Genomic DNA, 20,356 nt, shown 5'->3' with positions numbered 1-20,356 from the left:
GATGTAGTGGGTAATGTTGTTAACGAATACTTGAGAATATGTGCATCGACAATATTGGAATGTTTGAAAACATTATGCAGGATGTTGTATGATATATTTTTTGAGCAGTATTTGAGGCAACAAACACATGAGAATGTTGTTCGACTAACTGTTGAAAATGCTAAAAAAGGGTTTCTGATATATTTGGAAGCATTGATTGTATGTTCTGGGCTTGAAAAATTGTCCAACAGTTTGAGCGGGACAATATCACAGTGGACACCAAAAAGAAACTTCAATTATATTGCAGGCAGTTGCATTAGAAGAATTATTGATTTGGCATATGCATACTTCAGTGTACTCGGATGCAATAATGACATTAATATGCTAGAGAAGTCCAATTTGTTCTTATACTTTGCAAAAGTTGAAGCCCCTCCAGTGCGTTTCGAATTGAACGAGAACGAGTAAAAGATGATATATTATCTTGACGATGGTATGTATCTATCTTGGGTTGTCTTTTTTCAAAATTGTCCCCGACCTCTCTCGCAAAAGCATATGAATTTTTCACGATATCGAGAGGATATGAGAAAAAAATGTTGAACAAGCATTTAGTATACTGCAAGTATGTTGGCACATTGTGAGAGGTCCATCTCTCATGTGAGATTCAATCGATTTGGATTATATAATAAAGACTTGCCTCATTCTCCATAACATGATTGTGGAGGACGAAAGAGAAGATATACTCTAATATCGTAAGTTCCCTGCTTAAGATGATGAATATGTGTCACTGGATATTGTTCTTTCGAGATATCCTACCGTAGAATTTAACATCTTTCTGAAGTATGTGTCAGCATTTGGAACAGAGATTTGCCTAAAATGCCTCAAAATTAAGAACTTGATCAAATATACTTGGAGCTTACATGAATATGGATAATTAATTATGTATTTTCTTTTACTTATGTGTGTTTTTATATTTATATGTGTTATTTTCAATGTGTGCTAACTTTTTATTATGTTTTAAAATTATGTGTAAGATTTTAAATTTTTTCAATCATATGCAATTTTATTTTGTGTGTAAATAGATTTCCCAACTTGATCACAACAACATTCTCACAATATTGAACATGCTCTTATGTTTCACTATATATATATATATATATATATATATATAAAAATATATATATATATATATATATATATATATATATATATATATATAAGGGACCGGAATCCGAGTACAAGACGGGTCCGGGGCGGACGAACATTACAGTTAATCGGGCCTCAACTGTTTTAGGCTGGGCCCAGGGTTGGCCCAATTTATATACAGCCACGTCACTTCTGTTGTCATATTCTTCAGCTTCCACCGTCGAAAATTTGACGTTGTTCATTTGTTGTTGAATTCCGAAGATTGCCGGCCAGGAAAGTAAATGCTGCATAGTTAGATACCAATAGTACGAAGACTTCTTTATTTAAGTGACTTTTTTCCAATTTCCTTCACCATTCAGTGTCATGGAGATGATTGAGCATAAGATAATACCCATTAATGGCCTGAAGATGCACGTAGCTGAATTGGGTAAAGGCCCTTTAGTTCTTTTCGTGCACGGTTTCCCCGAGTTATGGTACTCATGGCGCCACCAAATGCTGTACATGGCTGCGCGCGGCTTCCGCACGGTGGCGCCGGACATGAGGGGTTACGGGGATACCACCGGCGCACCTCTTGATGACCCTTCCAAGTTTACCATCCCCCATCTTGTGGGTGATTTGGTTTCGCTTCTTGATGCTATGCTCCGAATGAAGGGAAGGTGTTTATTGTTGGGCATGACTGGGGTGCTTACATTGCTTGGCATTTGTGTTTGTACCGGCCCGACAGGGTCAAGGCTTCGGTGAACATGAGCGTTGCTTATATTCCTAGGGATCCTCGGATGAATTTGATGGAGTTGCTTCGTATGATGGGTGATGACCATTATATAATAAGATTTCAGGTATCTTCACATCAAATTTGTTTGTTCAACTTTAGATATCATCTGTGAATCGGCTAAATTTAACGATATTTCAGGAAGCCGGGGATATAGAAGCTGAGTTTGCTAGTGTTGGGGTTAAAGAAGTTGTCAAGTATATCCTTTCATACCGCAATCCAGGTCCATTGCTTTTTCCGAAAGATAAGATATTAGACTACAATACTGAAAGAGCACCCTGGTTATCAGAAGACGAGTTACTCTATTACGTTAGCAAATTCGAGCAGACTGGATTCACTGGTGGAGTGAATTACTACCGCGCTATTGGCATGTGAGTGTGTCTTGACCCCATCCCAATACCCCCGATCTTGTGCCATGAACTTATTTGTATGTATGGATGTAAGACTTTTGGGCATTGTCTAGCGCACTAATATATCTTTCTTGGTACTGAAAATTGCAGGAATTGGAAACTGAATGCCCCATGGACAGGGGCTCGAGTACATGTCCCTGCAAAGTTCATTGTAGGGGAATTAGACTTGGCCTATCATATGCCGGGGACCAAAGATCATATACATGGAGGTGGGTTCAAGAGCAACGTGCCGTTGTTGCAGGAAACTGTGGTGATTGAAGGTGCTGCCACTTTGTGAATCAAGAAAGGCCAGATGAGATCAATGAACACATTTACACTTTTCTTAAGCAGTTCTAAACATGATATTATACGCTATATATTTGTTTAAGCCTTTATGTATAGATTATAATAATATAATCATTTGTAACTTTGACTTGGTGAAATAAAAAATATTGTGGTTTATAGAAAATATATTATATATTTTTATTTGGTTAAACATTTTATTAATGCATAGTTTCTAAAGTTTTCATTATGTATTTTCGAACAATATTCAGTTAAATGGTAATTTAACTGCTCAGCCTTCGCCGCCTCTAACACCAAAAAAGGTTCCTCATTTTTCCAAGAAGATATCTTTTTTCCCATCCTATCCAATTGTTACGTGTTAATGTAGTATTTCTTCTGCAGATGTGATGTGATCTTTTGATGAAATTTGAAAGCTCATGTGTAGAATGATGTAAAATGAGTTTGTTTATCTCGTGATGGGAAGTGGTGTTGCTTAAATTTAGCTTGGATTGGAACGTGTTTGGCTGTAATAATATTTTGAACGTTGAAAAATGAAACTTCAGAAAGTGGTATGAGCTTCCCTTTTTCTTGAGAGGGGAAGAAATATTTAGTGCTTTGTTTTTTGTGTTTAGGTTTTGCATTTTTTCATACTATGGCTGACAAGCTTGTTTGATGCCTAATATTAACATACAATGATTAATGGGCCACTACCTTTTGCAGTTGATTTCCACTAGAGGAAATGAGCCAGTTGTGCCCTTTCTATGATGCTTTTATGTGAAATGAACTCTTATGACTTAAATGTTATATTTTTATAAATCTCGCTGCATAGATTTTCATGTTCTGGTTTAACACTTGGACTTTCAAATAGGATCTTTTAGTGCTGGATTCTGACCACGGGTACATTGATCATGTTCTCTTGGCTCCTACATGCTAAGATTATTGCACTTGAACTGCAGGGTAGGTTGTTTACTGGAGCTACTATAGGCTTGCTGATAGGTGGATTTGCATATGCGAGTACTGTGGATGAAGCAACTTTCTAGTTTCATGATTGAATTCTGTGGAAGATGCAAGTTTTCAATATAGTTTCTGGCATTTGCAAAATGAATTAATAATTACTGTTTCCAACGCCCTAGCTGTTCAATTCTCGTATGCCACATTTTGGATGATAAGGCTGACTTAGATTATCCTTATTCTGTTTTATGTGAGGCTAACTTAACGAGTCCTTAAAGTTTATGTTGAGTAACACCACCATATAAATCCAGAAATAAGTAGTAACATACGCCGCTGAGAATTTGGTTCATCAATGTCCATTTAAGATCATTCTTGTAGGAGCCTAGCGGATACAAAAAATTATTGTTGACATAAATATTTTTTCAGAGGAAAACTTGGTCACTCCAAGGAAAATGATCGTCGGGAAAATGATACCTGCTGCCATTATGTTCCGTGGAAAACTTGGACTAAGCTGTTTTTTTTGGTTTTGTGCTTTAAAGTCGTGACATATAAGCGAATGGCATTTCTGCTTCTCTTCCAAACTTTATCTATCCACCTTCTGAAATCTGAACCACGCATAACTTGTTTACTTTATAATTAAATGACAAAGGACCTGACGCCAACATCCTAGATTATTGTTTAATTTGTTTCATCATCTTATTTCAAGGTAGCTAACAAATTTTTTTGAGGATCTGGGGATATCTTCGAATTGGAGTGATGTTCCCCAAAATACTCCCTGCATAGTATTGTCACGGAAATACAGTTTAATACCAAGATTGAGAACCATGAACAAAGAAAAACCTTAGAAAAATCCTTTCGGGTAGAAACTGCCAGGCCCCAAAACAACACTTGAAGGGATACCAAAGGCCTTGCCTCTGCCCTTCTGCTACTTGATTGGTAAATGGCAGGGCAGATCTTTTGTTGTATATGTGATTAAACAGATGAACAATGGTTTTTCATGTGGTCGAAGATTCTGATTGTGGCCCAGAAATTTCTAGGGATTTTTACATGTGTCTAAACATAATTCTTGTACTCATATTATGAGCTTTGCATCAAACTTGAGATTGTATATATGCACTCTTTCCCTATTTGTCATGGAAACAGGAAATTCAGCTCATAAATTTAATATCTGTGGCTTGAATTTAGATGTCCAAACTTCTTTATTTAATGCACGTTTTAGCTTGAATATAGATTTACTTTACACAATAGTTTAGGATTATGCATCAGGTTAATTTTCATGCTCTGATCTTATTTACGCTCATTCTCGCCCTACTCTTAGTTTTGAAGTAAAACAGCTTTCATGGTATGTTTCAAAGTTCAAATATATACTACACCTAAGGCTATAGTCAAGACTAGTTTATGTTACATGTCTAAAATTATGCAGTGGCTGGCTATTCTCAGCGACAAAACTAGTCAATCCATTTTTTGCATTTATGGATCCGGAGTTTGCCCACCGACTGGCAGTCTCTGCTGCAGCTCGTGGATGGGTTCCGATAGAAATATCCATCAATTCTGGAACTTGAAGTTTGGGGAAGGAGGTTTTCCAATCCGGTTGGCCTTTCTGTTGGGAATTAAACTATCAAAGATCAAACTAATTTGAGAAAAAAATCAATTTATTCAATTCATAGATTTAATTTACAGAAAGAAATAAAAACTCTCAGATCCTCACAACACTCTCAAGGCTCTCCTCTACTTGGGATTAGGATTCCTCAACGGGGAATGGGATGATTTAAACAACGAGCTGAAGCCTCTATTTATAGAGGATATTCTACACATGTTAATGGGTGTGAATGGACGATGGCAGCCATTGGAGAATCAACAATTGCTGCACCTACCGTTGAAAAGTGGACCTTCTAGATGGTGGCTGGAGATTTCCAATTTGAGTTCTTCAATTCTCCCCCTCCAGCCATATCCAAAACAAGCATTCCAGCTATGTCTCTGCATAGCTCTAACTTTTCTCGAGTTACCACTTTTGTCAACATATCTGCTGGATTCTCCTTCGTATGAATTTTAACTAGTCTCAACAGTTGTCGATCCATAACTTCACGTATCCAATGATATCGAATATCAATATGCTTTGTACGGGAATGGTACATGGAGTTCTTGCTTAAGTTGAGAGCACTTTGACTGTCACAATGTACCTTGTACTCTTTCTACTTGATTCCAAGTTCTTGAAGATATCGCTTTAGCCACAACATTTATTTCCCAGCTTCAGCGGCAACAATATACTCTGCTTCTGTTGTGGATAAAGCAACACACTTCTGCAGTCGTGACTGCCATGAGACAGCTCCCCCCACGAAAGTGTAGATATATCCTGAAGTAGATTTGCTACTATCAATATCTCCAGCCATATCTGCATCCGTATAGCCCTCCAATATTGGATCAGCTCCCCCGTAACAAAGACATAATTTAGTAGTACCCTTTAGATACCTGAGAATCCACTTTACTGCCTCCCAATGCTGTTTCCCAGGGTTGGAGAGAAAACGACTCACCTTTCCCACTGCATGAGCAATATCTGGCCTTGTGCATACCATTGCATACATCAAACTTCCAACAGCTGAAGAATATGGTATTGATGACATTTCCCCGATCTCTTTCTTGGATAAAGGACATGCACTCTTGCTCATCTTGAAATGATTGGCAAGTGGAATGCTGACTGGTTTGGCGTTGTTCATGTTGAACCTCTCGAGCACACGTTCAATGTACTTCTCCTGAGATAACCATAACCGTTGGTTGTTTCTGTCTCGAACAATCTGCATTCCCAAAATCTGTTGAGCTGGTCCTAAGTCCTTCATTTCAAAAGACTTAGAGAGTTCATTCTTTAACTGACTAATCTTCGTTGCATCCTTTCCCACGATCATAATATCGTCTACATAAAGTAGAAGAGCAACGAAACTCCCGTCTGAAAATTTCTGAATGTAAACGCACTCATCTGCAGCAGTTTTCTTATAGCCTTGACTTGCCATGCATGAGTCAAACTTCTTGTACCACTGCCTTGGTGCCTGCTTTAGACCGCACAAGCTTTTCTTAAGCTTGCAAACGAGGTTATCACCTGAAACCTCAAAACCTTCTGGCTGCTCCATATAGATTTCTTCTTTTAAATCTCCGTGAAGAAAAGCTGTCTTCACGTCCATCTGTTCAAGCTCCAAGTTCATACTTGCTACCAAGCCAAGTATAACTCGGATTGACGTCATCTTGACTACTGGTGAAAATATCTCATCAAAGTCAATTCCTTTCTTCTGTTGGAATCCTTTGACTACCAATCGTGCTTTGTATTTCACCATTTGTCCGATGCCATCTTTCTTCATCTTGAACACCCATTTGTTTCTTAGTGCCTTCTTCCCTTTTGGAAGTTCTACGATCTCATACGTGTGATTCTTCTGCAGAGATTCCATCTCATCTTGCACTGCTGACAACCATGTTTCTTTGTCCTTATGAGATAGTGCTTCTTGAAAACTCTCTGGTTCTCCATCTTCAGTAAGCAGAAGGTACTCGGATTCCGTATATCTTCTAGATGGAATCCGTCCTCGTTCAGTTCAGACCTACGAACTTCTGGAATAGTCTGAGAAGATTCACCATCATCTGGGCCTTGTGATGATCCTGGAACATCTGGTGGAGTGGGTTGTAGCTCCCCCTGCTCAACACCCATTTCTTCCTCAGCTTCTGCTTCTGGCATGTATTCTGTCACTATATCAAACGGGTTTAGTACTGCATCTGAATTTAGAGCACCAACATTTGACTTCTGAGATATTGAAAGGTCACCTTTTTCTCCTTTGGATCCCATAGTCTGTATCCAAATTCTTCATCTCCATAGCCAATGAAAATGCATGGAGTGGTCCTTTCATCAAGCTTTTGTCTGAGCTCTTTGGATACATGTGTGTACGCCAAACATCCAAATACTCTTAAGTGTGAGTATGATGGATCCTTTCCAGACCACAGTTTCTCCGGAACTTCAAAATTCAGTGGTACTGATGGTGATCTGTTGATCAGGTAACAGGCGGCTCTGACCGCTTCTCCCCAGAATGACTTTGGCAGTTTAGCCATACTGAGCATACTCCGAACACGTTCCATGATTGTCCGGTTCATTCTTTCGGCTACACCGTTGTGTTGAGGGGTGCGAGGGACCGTCTTCTCATGTCGAATGCCGTATGTTTTGCAATACGCATCGAACACCTTGGAAGTGTATTCGCCTCCATTATCTGACCGGAGACACTTCAATTTCTTCCAAGTCTCACGTTCTACCATGACATGAAACATTTTGAAGTATTCGAATACCTGGTCCTTCGTTTTCAGGAAATAGACCCACACCTTTCGAGAAGCATCATCAATGAACGTCAGAAAATATTTATTTCCGCCTAGTGATTCATCCTCCAGGGGACCGCAAACGTCAGAGTGTACCAGACTGAGCAACTCTGATCTTCTCGTTGAATAGGAACTGAATGAGACTCTGTGCTGCTTACCAAATAGACAATGATTGCAAGGATCTGGCGCAGCATCTTTGTCAACGATGATAAGCTCTTTCTTTATTAGGGTAGACAACCCTTTCTCACTCATATGGCCGAGTCTCTGGTGCCACAAATTTTGATAACCCTCCTTCTCAGCTACGTTGAGGGTGTCTGTACATATCTTCATGTGAGTCTTGTACAGTGTGCAACAAATGTGTCCTCGAGCGACTATCAAAGCACCCTTTGACATCTTCCATGTGCCATTGCTGAAATGATTATCATAGCCCTGGTTGTCAAGGGCTATTCCAGAAAGAAGATTGAGCCGAAGATCTGGCACATGTCGGACATCCTTCAAAGTGATTGTACTTCCAACACTTGTCTTTATTTGGATATCTCCAATTCCTACAATCCCAGAGGAACTAGAATTTCCCATCTTCACTGCTCCAAAGTCACCAGCTTTGTATGTCATGAAGTATTCCTTGTGCGAAGTCACGTGGTAGGAAGCTGCAGTATCTACCACCCATTCTGTGTCTTCTTTTGAAACGTGAAGGCATGTCTCATTATGGGTCGAACAGAACGCTACATCTCCAGGAATGATGACTAGCGTTTCTCCACCCTTGTTCTTCGACTGGGAACTGCTCTGGCCTTGCTCCTCTAGCCATTTGTAGCAATTCTTCTTCATATGACCCTCTATTCCACAGTGATGACCTTTATACGAAGGTTTTCTGCCATCTGTGGATCTGCCTCTGCTCTTGCTTCTGCCTCTCCATTTGCCTTTACCCCTTTGTTGTTTCTCTTGTTGTCTTCCTCGGGGCTCTGTGACAAGGGCATGAGTCTGGTCTGTGCCCATATCCTTTCTCCTGGCCTCTTCGTTGAACAGGGCATCCTTAACCATGGACATGGTAAGTTTGCCATCTGGAGCCGAGTTGCTGAGAGAAACTACAAGTGTTTCCCAGTTATCAGGAAGTGAACTGAGAAGTAGGAGTGCCTGCATCTCACCTCCAAGCGGCATCTCTACAGACGATAATTGATTTACCAGACTTTGGTACTCACTGGTATGCTCGGCAACAGAAGTTCCACTTTTGAACTTCATATTGACTAACCGTCTCATCAACAGGGCTTTATTCCGAGCGGTCTTGGCCTGGTACATGTCCTCCAGCTTCTTCTAGAGAGCATATGCGTCTGTCTCCTGTGCAACATGGTGGAAGACACTATGATCAATCCATTGTCGGATTTGACCAATAGATTTCCGGTTTAATTTCCTCCACTCTGACGCTTTGGTTGGATCAGGATTTTCACCTTTCAATTCTACGGGATCGAACAAATCTTTACAGCTGAGGACATCTTCCATCCGAGGTTTCCACAGCTTGTAGTTGGTTGTCGTGAGCATGATCATAGCTCCAAAATATGATGTTGACTCTTCTGTGGTCATCGTCAATATTTATTTATCAAAATAGGAGCTGAATCTCGTAAAACGGAGTACACCGTTGTGTCCGAAACGGTCGAAAATGGTGAAATAGGCACTTCGGGGTCAGAAATTCTATTGCTGAAAATTTTGGGGTCACTATATAACTTTCTGATAGTTCAGGGGTCTCTAAGGCATTACCAAAAGTTCAGGGGCCATTCTGTACTTTAGGAAAGATAAAGGACCATTTTGAAACAAGCAGAAAATATAAGGACCAAAATGTAATTTCCAGAAAATTGAATAGTGCTGATGACGTGGCACTGACTGGACGCTTACGTGGCAATGACGTGGCGCTGACTGGACGCTTACGTGGCAATGGCGTGGCGGGCACTGTTCATCCTCTTCTTCGTAAAGAACTTTTGAAAAATCACAGAAAATTCGTTTGATGTCCGATTTTCGATCTGAAAATACCGGTAGACTCGTGGGAACGAGAGCTACGTCATGGTATGATCAAAACAAGATTTCAGACACTTTCACGAAATCGAATTTTTCACAGAGAGCTCTCCTTCTATGGCTAATACCTCTAACCAGACTCTGATACCACTTGTTGGGAATTAAACTATCAAAGATCAAACTAATTTGAGAGAAAAATCAATCTATTCAATTCATAGATTTAATTTACAGAAAGAAATAAAAACTCTCAGATCCTCACAGCACTCTCAAGGCTCTCCTCTACTCAGGATTAGGATTCCTCAACTGGGAATGGGATGATTTAAACAACGAGCTGAAGCCTCTATTTATAGAGGATATTCTGCACATGTTAATGGGTGTGAATGGACGATGACAGTCATTGGAGAATCAACAATGGCTGCACCTACCGTTGAAAAGTGGACCTTCTGGATGGTGGCTGGAGATTTTCAATTTGAGTTCTTCACTTTCTGCTGGTTTTGACAAAAATGCTGAGGCTGTTGAAGGTTTACTTGGATTAGGCTTTGGGTTTGTGGAGGTTGGAACTGTCACTCCAGTTCCACAGGAAGGAAATCCAAAGCCTCGAATATTCAGATTGCCAAAGGAAGGGTAACATCTTATATTTTATTTTTGCCTTCAATCTTGAAGAACCATTAGTTGTACTTTCTTCTACGTGGTTCTGAGTTTGTTTTTCTTTTGTAAGCAGAGTTATTAATAATAGATGTGGCTTTAATAGCGAAGGAATTGTTGCTGTTGCCAAACGGTTGGGCGCACAACCTGGTAAAAGAAAGTTGGAAACATTAAGCACTGCATCTCCTATTGGAGATGAAGTTGTACATGTAGGGAAAGCACCTCCAGGAATTCTTGGGGTTAATCTTGGAAAGAATAAGACTAGTGAAGATGCTGCTTCTGATTATGTCCAAGGAGTTCATACATTATCACAATATGCTGATTATTTGGTATATAATATTTTTTTTTATCTCTGGTTATCTGTGTATTCCGTGGCACGTCACAAATTTTCCTTGTTCATTATCTATCTGTTGAACTTCTGACCCAGATATAGCCTATGGCTAATTTTAACTTTGTAATAGTTCTAGTAGCGTGGTCTCTTTAATCCGACAAAGTTACAAGGTGAAACTTTTGTTTCCATGAACCACAAATGGACTTTCAAATCCGTCAAGAGAAATCATAGCTGCATATATATATATATATATATTTGTGCCAGTTAAGGAGAAATCACCTTTAGATATTATTGTTGTGGCAGTATGCTGATCTTTTAATGCTCAGACACTATCTTGTAGGTCATCAATATTTCGTCCCCTAATACTCCTGGGTTGCGATAACTTCAAGGGAGGAAGCAAATGAAAGATCTTGTAAAGAAGGTATGATCATCTTACTTCTATTTCAATCCTATTGGTCAATCTATTTCCTGATCTACTTTGAGGTCACTATATTCATAGATAAATCAAAACTTTTTCAACATATATTTTGCCAGGTTCAGGGCGCTCGTGACGAAATGCAACGGGGTGAGGAAGGGCCACCCCCATTGCTTGTAAAAATTGCTCCAGATTTTGTCAAAACAAAATCTCGAAGATGTTGCACGGGTATGGATGTGTCATGTTTCCAGGCGATTTAATATAGAGTCATGGGCTCTAATATGTCCTCTGGGTATCTAGGTTGCTCTTGCTCTTCGAGTAGATGGATTGGTATGTTTCTCTCGCTATAAATTATAATATAATTTACCTGGCAATAATTAGTATTATCTGCATCAAAATGACATATCTATAACAATTAAAGTTTGAATTGTCATCCCTTAAATTTCCATCTATCCAAAATTGAGAATCGAGGCACACTTTTTTCTTGCAGTTATTTAATTTGTGTATTTTAGCTAATGATTTGGATGATATCAACAATAGCCGACTAAACTAAATTCCGATTTTCCACCTATTTTTGTAGCAAGATTGTGAGGCTCCAGAATTTGTGACCGTTTTGTTTATTTGATACTTGCAGATCATATCAAACACCACCTTTATTTGATACTTGCAGATCATATCAAACACCACCATTCAAAGACCCAAGGCTATAAGCAACAATCCTGTTCCCGAGGAAACTGGTGGGTTGAGTGGGAAGCCGCTTTTTGATTTATCTTCCAATATGCTCAAAGAAATGTATGTTCTTACAAAGGTAATCAGTATTTGCAAACCTGACAGAAACTTGTTTCGCCATTTGTAATTAGGGAAAGATTCCTTTGATTGGCTGTGGAGGCATTTGCAGGTAAGATCAGTTATTAAAAATGATTTGTGATCCTAAATGGTGTCTTGTTTTATCATATAACTTACACCAAGAAACTTTTTAGTGGTGGGATGCATACAAGAAAATAAGAGCTGGAGCCACACCTTTTCAGTTGTATACTGCATTTGCCTACGGAGGGCCTGCCCTTATACCTAAAATCAAGGTATTTACTTTACAAAGTTGCGCTTTGAATCTGAGATAATACTGATCGAAAACTGATACAGGAAAAGTATCAGTATGAAAGTTAAATCATGCCATTGAAAATCCCTTTTCTGCTTTATAGGCTGAATTAGCTCAATGTTTAGAAAGAGATGGCTTCAAGTCTATCTATGAAGCAGTTGGGGCAGACTACAGATAGCCTCGACACTCTTCTGCCCATTTTACCACACTGTACATACCGATTCGGGTGTTCGCCGTTTTGCTCCAAAGATCTTGCTAATTAGTGTACAAGTGCATACCGTTCATTTATCACACTACTATCCTTGTATTTTTATCCAATTTTGGCTTGAGAGACAATTGTTTAATGCGTAACAAGTGTCAAAATTACATCATCTCGGGATAACATTGGTTTATAAATTTTCAGCTTGAAAGAATCTTGGAAACTATGTTGTCTTCAAGAACTACCCCATCTTTTAGACAGATTTCGGATAATCACATGGGATCTTTCATCGTGCAAACAGTAGTGGTTGCTGGGCCTTATGTTTTGAAATGGGCTCTCGTGTTATTTCCTTAAATTGAAATTGGCGGATTTTGCATCAAAAAACTCAAAATGCAATAAACAAACATGGAACTCGTTTTTCTATTTATTTTACTAGACGACAAATAAAATACCATATTCTTTTATCGAAAAGAAAAGTGTCATTACTACGATGAACATTTCAAGCTTTCAGACAAAGATTATTTAAATTTTGGCGGAGTAAAGAGAACTTCGTGAAATTGGGATTTGATAAATTTATTACTTTTAAGATTCATATATGAGGTGACCACAAGTAATTTTGTTAGTTCCACCTCTGAGCTTTGGTCATTTCACAAGAATTGAATCATTAAAGCAAGGAAAATGTGGTCCAATCACTTAATTAATATCATGAATTATTTAAGCCACATGGTTGATGAAATTTGATCGATACCCATTCATGGAGTTGATTGGTAACTAACTCACATGATTATGACTTGACTTCCCACCTTATAAATATATATGCGAATGTTCCTCAATACATATATATATATATATATATATATATATATATATATATATATATATATATATATATATATATATATATATATATATATATATATATTCTGAAAGATTCCACATAGCTCATCTTTTCAATATTTGACGAATCTTTCTAGTACCTTTTTAAATAGTTAGATATACTAAACTCAACTCTGAAACAAAGTAGAAAACCTAATGTTTCCACTTAAAATCAACTCATGAACTGAAAATAGACTGTTATCTAATGCCTTGTCACCAGGGTTATTTTTTCAAGTTAAGGGATACTGGGCGGGGAGAAGGTGAAAATTAGGATTATGTCATATCACTATGCAAATCCATGATACTTCACAAGCCCCATTACCACACGCATTACAAATTCCCATTATCCTATCTTTATGCAGAGTCCTCTATCAATTACTTTGCCAACATGTTCATCTCTATTTAGCATGTTCCTTTCATTTTCCATGATCCATCAATGGTGTGTAATTAATTACATGGCTGCATCATCAGCACATGGAAACTCCATCTTTATATCACATGGAATGCCAACCTTGGAACGCAACCTTTTTATTCAACCCCATTGTGACAATGATTCTTCTACACCATACTAAACGGGAAAATTATACATGAATTGAAAAGAATGAGAAGATGACAAATTTTACCTGAGCAATGAGTTGGTAATTCAACTTGGCTCGAGATCAGGTTATTTAGCTACGACACAAGATGAGAGTTGACAAAAGTCAGATGAGACATTAATGGGTTGAAATAAATAATTACAGGTAAGAATTCACATTTATACTGTTAAGTTTCTTAGATATATGGTCCAAAGGGGTGATTTTGCCATAAAGTATTCATGCGACATTTTCTACCATCTTCAACATGTACCCGCAAACAGACGAACATTCATTTAGGAAACGTAAAAATAAGGGAATATAGTTTAAAAATAAAACTAAACAATGGACAATTCTTGATTATTTTTTTGTTTTGACTTCATGAATTTGCCTCCAATGTGGAGATTTTTTTATTGTTCCTTTGGTTGACATATCATGAGAGGGGACCAAATAATGTGGATGATCTTGCAATAGGATATTGCACCCCGACTAAACAATTTTCCCATGCTATAGCTAGAAGATAAAATAAGATACATGGTTTAGGGTTAATGAGAGAATTCTTGACTATCCAGCACGACGACACCAGTGCTACATATCTTGTAGGCAATTTTGACACCTCAAGACCCTACAAAGAAAGAGTATTATTATATTAAGATCCTCAATGTGTCTTTATAGCATTTCTTTTGTACTGTTACTGTATTAGTCGCTTCGTATGATATTCAAAGTGGACAAATTACGTTGCTTATTAACATACAACATTGAGCTGCGTGAAAGTGGGGAAAAGGAACCAATAGAAAAGACCTACAACTTTGCAAAATTTGTAGTTAAAATGCTTAAAGTCAAGTAAAAAAAACGATGGATCCAAACACGTTAAAGATTATTTCAAGGAGATATAGTGATCCAATATATATAACCAAAAGGATTATTGACAAAGAGGGAATGTAAATAATAATAAGTAATTAAAAAGATGAGTATACCTACCGATTTGGAGCTTCTCAATTAACTGATGCTAAAGCTTATTGCACTTGCGTCATGCGGAAAGTATGAACCTTGTCAGTTGTTTTGATGCTTCATGCATTATTGTATGAGACTTTGGGACCAAAACAACCATTTCAACATCTGTAAGGAAGATATGACTAGTTTTGACGTTTCATGCATTTTTGTATGAGACTTTGGGACCAAAACAACCATTGCAACATCTGTAAGGAAGATATGACTGTAAAGAATAGTACTACTTTTTTCTTTACCCACCGTACCAAACCTATGGGGTTCAAATAGGATTTCCGTCGGAAGGTATAATATCCCATCATTTGAGCGAGGAGAAGAAAAGTTAATGCTTCAAACATAATTTGTCTACGAGATTATGAAAAGTGAGGATTGTTATTAAGCAGACAAATAGGTTGATTTAATTTGGTGCAACAAATATGCACATGCATGGTTTCATCTGACTGTGACAACATTATTTCACCCAAAGAAAGCGCGGAGATTTCAAATCAACAAATGACACATACAACGGAGTGAGCACATGTTATATTATTTACCTATCGACTGCTGGGTGAGGTTGGATGGGGATATGCAAACCAAGATACCAATTCATGGTACTATGATTTCCATATAATATTATCAATCCAAATAATTCCGCAAAAGCCAAAAGGGCAGAATGGTTGAAATTCTTATACTGCAGGCAATATGAAAAATAAGCGACGCAAGTGGAAAATATGCATGGCATGAAACACATGCAAACAAGGAGTGTGTGAGAGAGAGTGTGTGTGTGTGTGTGTGTGTGTGTGTGCGAGAGAGAGAGAGAGAGAGAGAGAGTATGTGTATGTGTGTGTGTGTGTGTGTGTGATTGTATTTGGCATCAGCAAAAAGGCATTAAATTTTATGCAGAAGAAACATTTCCTGTAAAAAAGATTCTGGACCTGGAATGGGATACTATTGATTGATCGGAGGTCTTCCACAGGATATTATTGTAAACCAAGACGTTGCGCAAGTAGAAAATGAATGGTATTTGCATAGTCTTAAACATTAACTAGAATGTGACATAGACCTAAACCAAGCCCTTGTACTACTATATATAGATTTTTCCCATCATTGATTAACTTTACAGCAGTACCATTAAAGGCAACCTATAAAATCTGTAAGCATTACAGGAAATGAAGAAAGAGCTAAAAATTTCTTTAAAATATCAAGATAAGTAATGAATACGGGCTCTGGAAATTTGTCCACTCAAGGACAAGGGTATCAACTCACTCCAACTTATAACCAATTAAACATGAAGATGAGTGAAATCATCCATTTGATTTTGAGCTGGTACCTTTAATATGCCATCGAAAATATCAAGAAATATCTAAGTGCATAAAAACTTTTCATGTGGAGGATTATGGATTAGGTAATATTATATTTCCACATGATTCTCCAAGTGGATGAAGCAGATATGTTCTCATATATTTGGCAAAAAGACAAACTAAATTGTGAAGCAGTCTTTAATCATAAGAGATTAAAGCACAAGCTATAACTCTAGTTCTAACCTTTCAATTAAACACTCGCAACACAGATAAAAGAAAAGAGGAAGATGAAAAATCCACCACCTGCACCACCTATAAAGCTCCCTCTTATCTTTACAGAAGCCATGTCCCTTTTTCTTTCTTGCTTTCTTTCTCTGGCGTTTGGCGTTGATAATGTTAACGTGCAGAAAGGGATGATTAACATCAAATCCTTCCCACCACGTAAAACATAGGCAAGTACAAAACAATAAAAAGGAGGAAGATGGCTGCAGCACAGACCCAAAAAAATCCGATAATGATAGAGGTACGAACAACAAAATCATTAGTAATCATAGAGAATAAGCTAAGCATTGTCTAAGTTTACTCTGACATATCTGATTTTCGCTCCCAAATATTTCCAGGTAATAGAGGAATTGAAGATTATAACAGACATCAGTTTTCCGATATTGGCTGTGGGCATTTTGATTTACCTAAAAAACATGATTTCAGTGGCATGCATGGGAAGGCTAGGGAGCCTGGAGCTAGCAGGAGGTGCATTAGCCATTGGTTTCACTAACATTACAGGTTACTCTGTGCTTTCTGGCCTTGCCATGGGGATGGAGCCACTTTGTAGCCAAGCTTTTGGATCCAAAAACTTAGCCATGGTTTCTATCACACTACAAAGAACAATAATTTTGTTACTTTTTGCATCCATTCCAATTGGAATGTTATGGATGAAATTTGAGCCTCTCTTGCTATGGCTCCATCAAGAACCAGGAGCAGTACATATTGCAAGCCTGTATTGCCGATTGGCAGTCCCAGATCTCATTGCCAACAGCCTACTTCATCCCTTACGTATCTACTTACGCAGCAAAGGAACAACATGGCCACTGTTCTATTGCTCCTTTCTGGCGACAATTCTACATTTTCCCATCACCATTTTCTTAACTTTCAATCACCATTTCGGCATCAAGGGAATAGCAATTGCCACATCTATTGCAAACTTTAACACCTTGTTTTTCCTTTTAGTTTACATGCACCTCTTTCACGAAGAAATGAAGCCTTTATCTAAAGACAAGGCACCACCTTTAAAACAACTTAGTTTGACAAGTTCACCATGGAAGGAATGGGCTCTACTACTTAGAATGGCAATCTCCAGTTGCCTGGGTATTTGCTTAGAATGGTGGTGGTATGAGTTAATGACACTTCTAGCTGGTTACCTCCATAAATCTCATGTTGCTCTTGCAACATCTGCTATAGTAACACAAACCACATCTCTTATGTACACATTGCCTTCAGCACTTAGTGCATCAATTTCAACCAGAGCAGGAAACGAGCTTGGAGCAGGTAGGCCACATAAGGCACGCTTGGCAACACTAGTAGTCATAGCACTGTCCTTTTTCACATCGACATTTGGCTTTCTGTTGACTACCTTAGGGAGAGGAGTATGGGGTAGGGTCTTTACCGATGATGATGACATTCTTAAGCTTACCATGGCTGTTCTACCCATTATCGGACTTTGTGAGCTAGCCAATTGTCCACAAACCACCTGTTGTGGGGTCCTCCGAGGAACTGCTAGGCCTAGTATAGGTGCAGGCATAAATTTTTGCTCATTCTACTTGATAGGAACGCCTGTTGCAATAGCTTTGGCCTTTGCCTGGGAAATGGGATTTCCGGGTCTTTGTTATGGGCTTTTAGCGGCTCAGCTGGCATGTGTATCATCTATTTTAACAGTTGTTTGTAGAACAGACTGGGAGTACGAATCCTTGAGGGCAAAAGACTTAGTTGGCAAAGACGACGAAAATTTATATGCAGGTTTAATAGGGAAATATGATGAAGGAAGAATAAGCTTATGAAGAAGGATGAATGGTAATTGTATTTTATTAGAGCAGAAGAAGAGTATTTCGGCCACAAGCTTATAGCGAGGTGATTATTAATCATTGTCCCTTCAATTTTTAAATTTAAATGGCCAGGACACTCATCATGCAACTCACAGTAGTTTAATATATGTTTTTATAAGGAAGAGAAATGATGCCACATCACAAAGTGTACTAGTATGGAGCAACATTATCTTTTGATTGATTGTAAAGCGAAAGCTACTTGAGATTATAAATTTTGCAACTCTCTCTCCCCTCCCCAACCCTCTCTCCCTCTCTCCTTAATAAATGTGCCAATAATTGTAAATGCTTGACAGAAAAAAATGTTACAAGATCCTTCTCTACACTTATTTCAAGTGTCAAAAAAATATTTACACAGTAAGTAGTCGTTACTCACAAGCCAATTTACATTATGCTGACATGCCCACAACAGAGGACTGCACTATTTTCACCTAATGAACACTCAATGAGTCATATTTCTGCCAATCAAATGGCAATACAAATGAATTATGAAAGAACAACATGACTCATGATGGATAGGGTTAACTGCTATGAACAAAGAAAATGTTCAAGAGGCATTAAAATTACCTCTTGGCTTTTACGCTCACCAGAGATAACCTCGTCACAATTTTCATTCGGTCCAAGTTAGGAGTCAGAAAACCCCCATCAGTTTTCCATCTGAACAAATCTCAAAGTACTAAAAGCATGGTTTTTTGAGGACCCATTCCCTCCACTTGGAATCTGCAGATATACCGTGTATTTCAAAATCAAATAATGGAGACAATAGTTATAACCCAGGGATGCTAGTACTTCAGAAATTAAGAATCCATAAAGATAGGACAGAAATGAGGACCTAAACCACTCCTCTCCTCTCATGGTCCAAACGTTAGAGTCTTGCATCTCAATTTTCAACATCTTACACCCTTTTGCTTCAGATAGATTCCAATCATACTAACAACACATAACACCGCCACGCTTCAGAAGTTACAATAATAACAACAATTGACAAAAAGGCCAAAAAAAGAATCTCCACTAATTAACCAACCCAAATACATTGCATTAGCTGGCAATAAACTCCACTCTGCATGAAACCCTTGAAAGACTTGAAAAATTATACTTCCCTCAATATTGTTCATCAAAATACCAACTATTCCAAAGATCCTTAACCATAACCTAACATACTTGTCAACAAATTTGCATCTATTAACTAAAACCCAACAAGTTTTCAGCAAATTACATTAAACTATAAGAACCAGTACCATGAAAATTCCTCTTACAAACAAACAGCTATCTCACTATAACTTTCAACTAGCGTTGTTTAAGAAAACACTCGATTAAAGAATCGCATTACTAAAAACCATTCATCAAATATATTAATAAATTCCTACAACAAGCGCTTATGATAATCGAAGCTTAGCTCTCGTAACAAGACTGAAAGGAGATACCTTCACAAGAGAGAATCACCATAACTGAAGCGAGCAAAACCTTCACAAGAAAGGCGATACCTTCACAGGACTGAAAGGAGATACCTGCACAACATACGGGTCATTTCTTCAATTTCAATTCGATTAATCAGATTTTCATTTTAGAATCGCGACCAAAAAAACTAAATGGATTTAATTCCTGCAAAATAACATAAAAATGAAAGAGCAAGTCTATCTGATACTGTCCGTGAAAAGATCAATCTTAATATAAAAAATAATATTTTTTATAAATAATTTAAATAAAATATATATCTAACAAAATACGATTTATGAACTGATATCCGAAGTTTAATAGATTGGGTCAGTTAAACCCGCTAAACAGATCGAAAACTTATATCTATAATAAATTTTGACATATCTAATTTATAATTAACACAATCATAATATAAAATATACATAAAAATCCAAATTAAAGCTTTTAAGACAAAATTAACTCAATAAAATTAATTAATCAAAACATTCTTATTGAATTCTCTCTCATTATCAAATATTATATCATGTGCTTATATATTTTTCATAA

At 37.8% G+C, this 20,356-nt stretch overlaps 1 protein-coding gene, 1 long non-coding RNA gene and 2 pseudogenes across 2 annotated transcripts; 3 read left to right on the top strand and 1 right to left on the bottom strand.

Moving 5' to 3' along the window:
- Window positions 1-1,325: 1,325 nt before the first annotated feature.
- Window positions 1,326-5,114, top strand: LOC140830772 (epoxide hydrolase 2-like; annotated as a pseudogene).
- A 4,663-nt stretch (window positions 5,115-9,777) lies between these two features.
- Window positions 9,778-12,927, top strand: LOC140830018 (dihydroorotate dehydrogenase (quinone), mitochondrial-like; annotated as a pseudogene).
- A 749-nt stretch (window positions 12,928-13,676) lies between these two features.
- LOC140830770 (uncharacterized) lies at window positions 13,677-19,999 on the bottom strand. Its single transcript, XR_012117670.1, has 3 exons — window positions 19,798-19,999; window positions 18,941-19,093; window positions 13,677-15,108 (listed from the first exon to the last, which is right to left on the bottom strand). It is a non-coding gene; the product is annotated as an uncharacterized lncRNA (long non-coding RNA).
- LOC140830769 (protein DETOXIFICATION 55-like) lies at window positions 16,567-18,611 on the top strand. The gene is made up of 2 exons (XM_073194245.1): window positions 16,567-16,800; window positions 16,898-18,611. The coding sequence occupies exons 1-2, from the start codon at window positions 16,759-16,761 to the stop codon at window positions 18,329-18,331; spliced, it is 1,476 nt and encodes a 491-aa protein (XP_073050346.1). The 5' UTR covers window positions 16,567-16,758; the 3' UTR covers window positions 18,332-18,611.
- Window positions 20,000-20,356: the final 357 nt, after the last annotated feature.

This window comes from Primulina eburnea, chromosome 4, assembly GCF_022965805.1.
Source record: "Primulina eburnea isolate SZY01 chromosome 4, ASM2296580v1, whole genome shotgun sequence".
Lineage (NCBI taxonomy): Eukaryota > Viridiplantae > Streptophyta > Magnoliopsida > Lamiales > Gesneriaceae > Primulina > Primulina eburnea.
The sequence above is the reverse complement of the archived record's forward strand: the minus strand, read 5'-3'. Positions and strand labels throughout refer to the sequence as shown.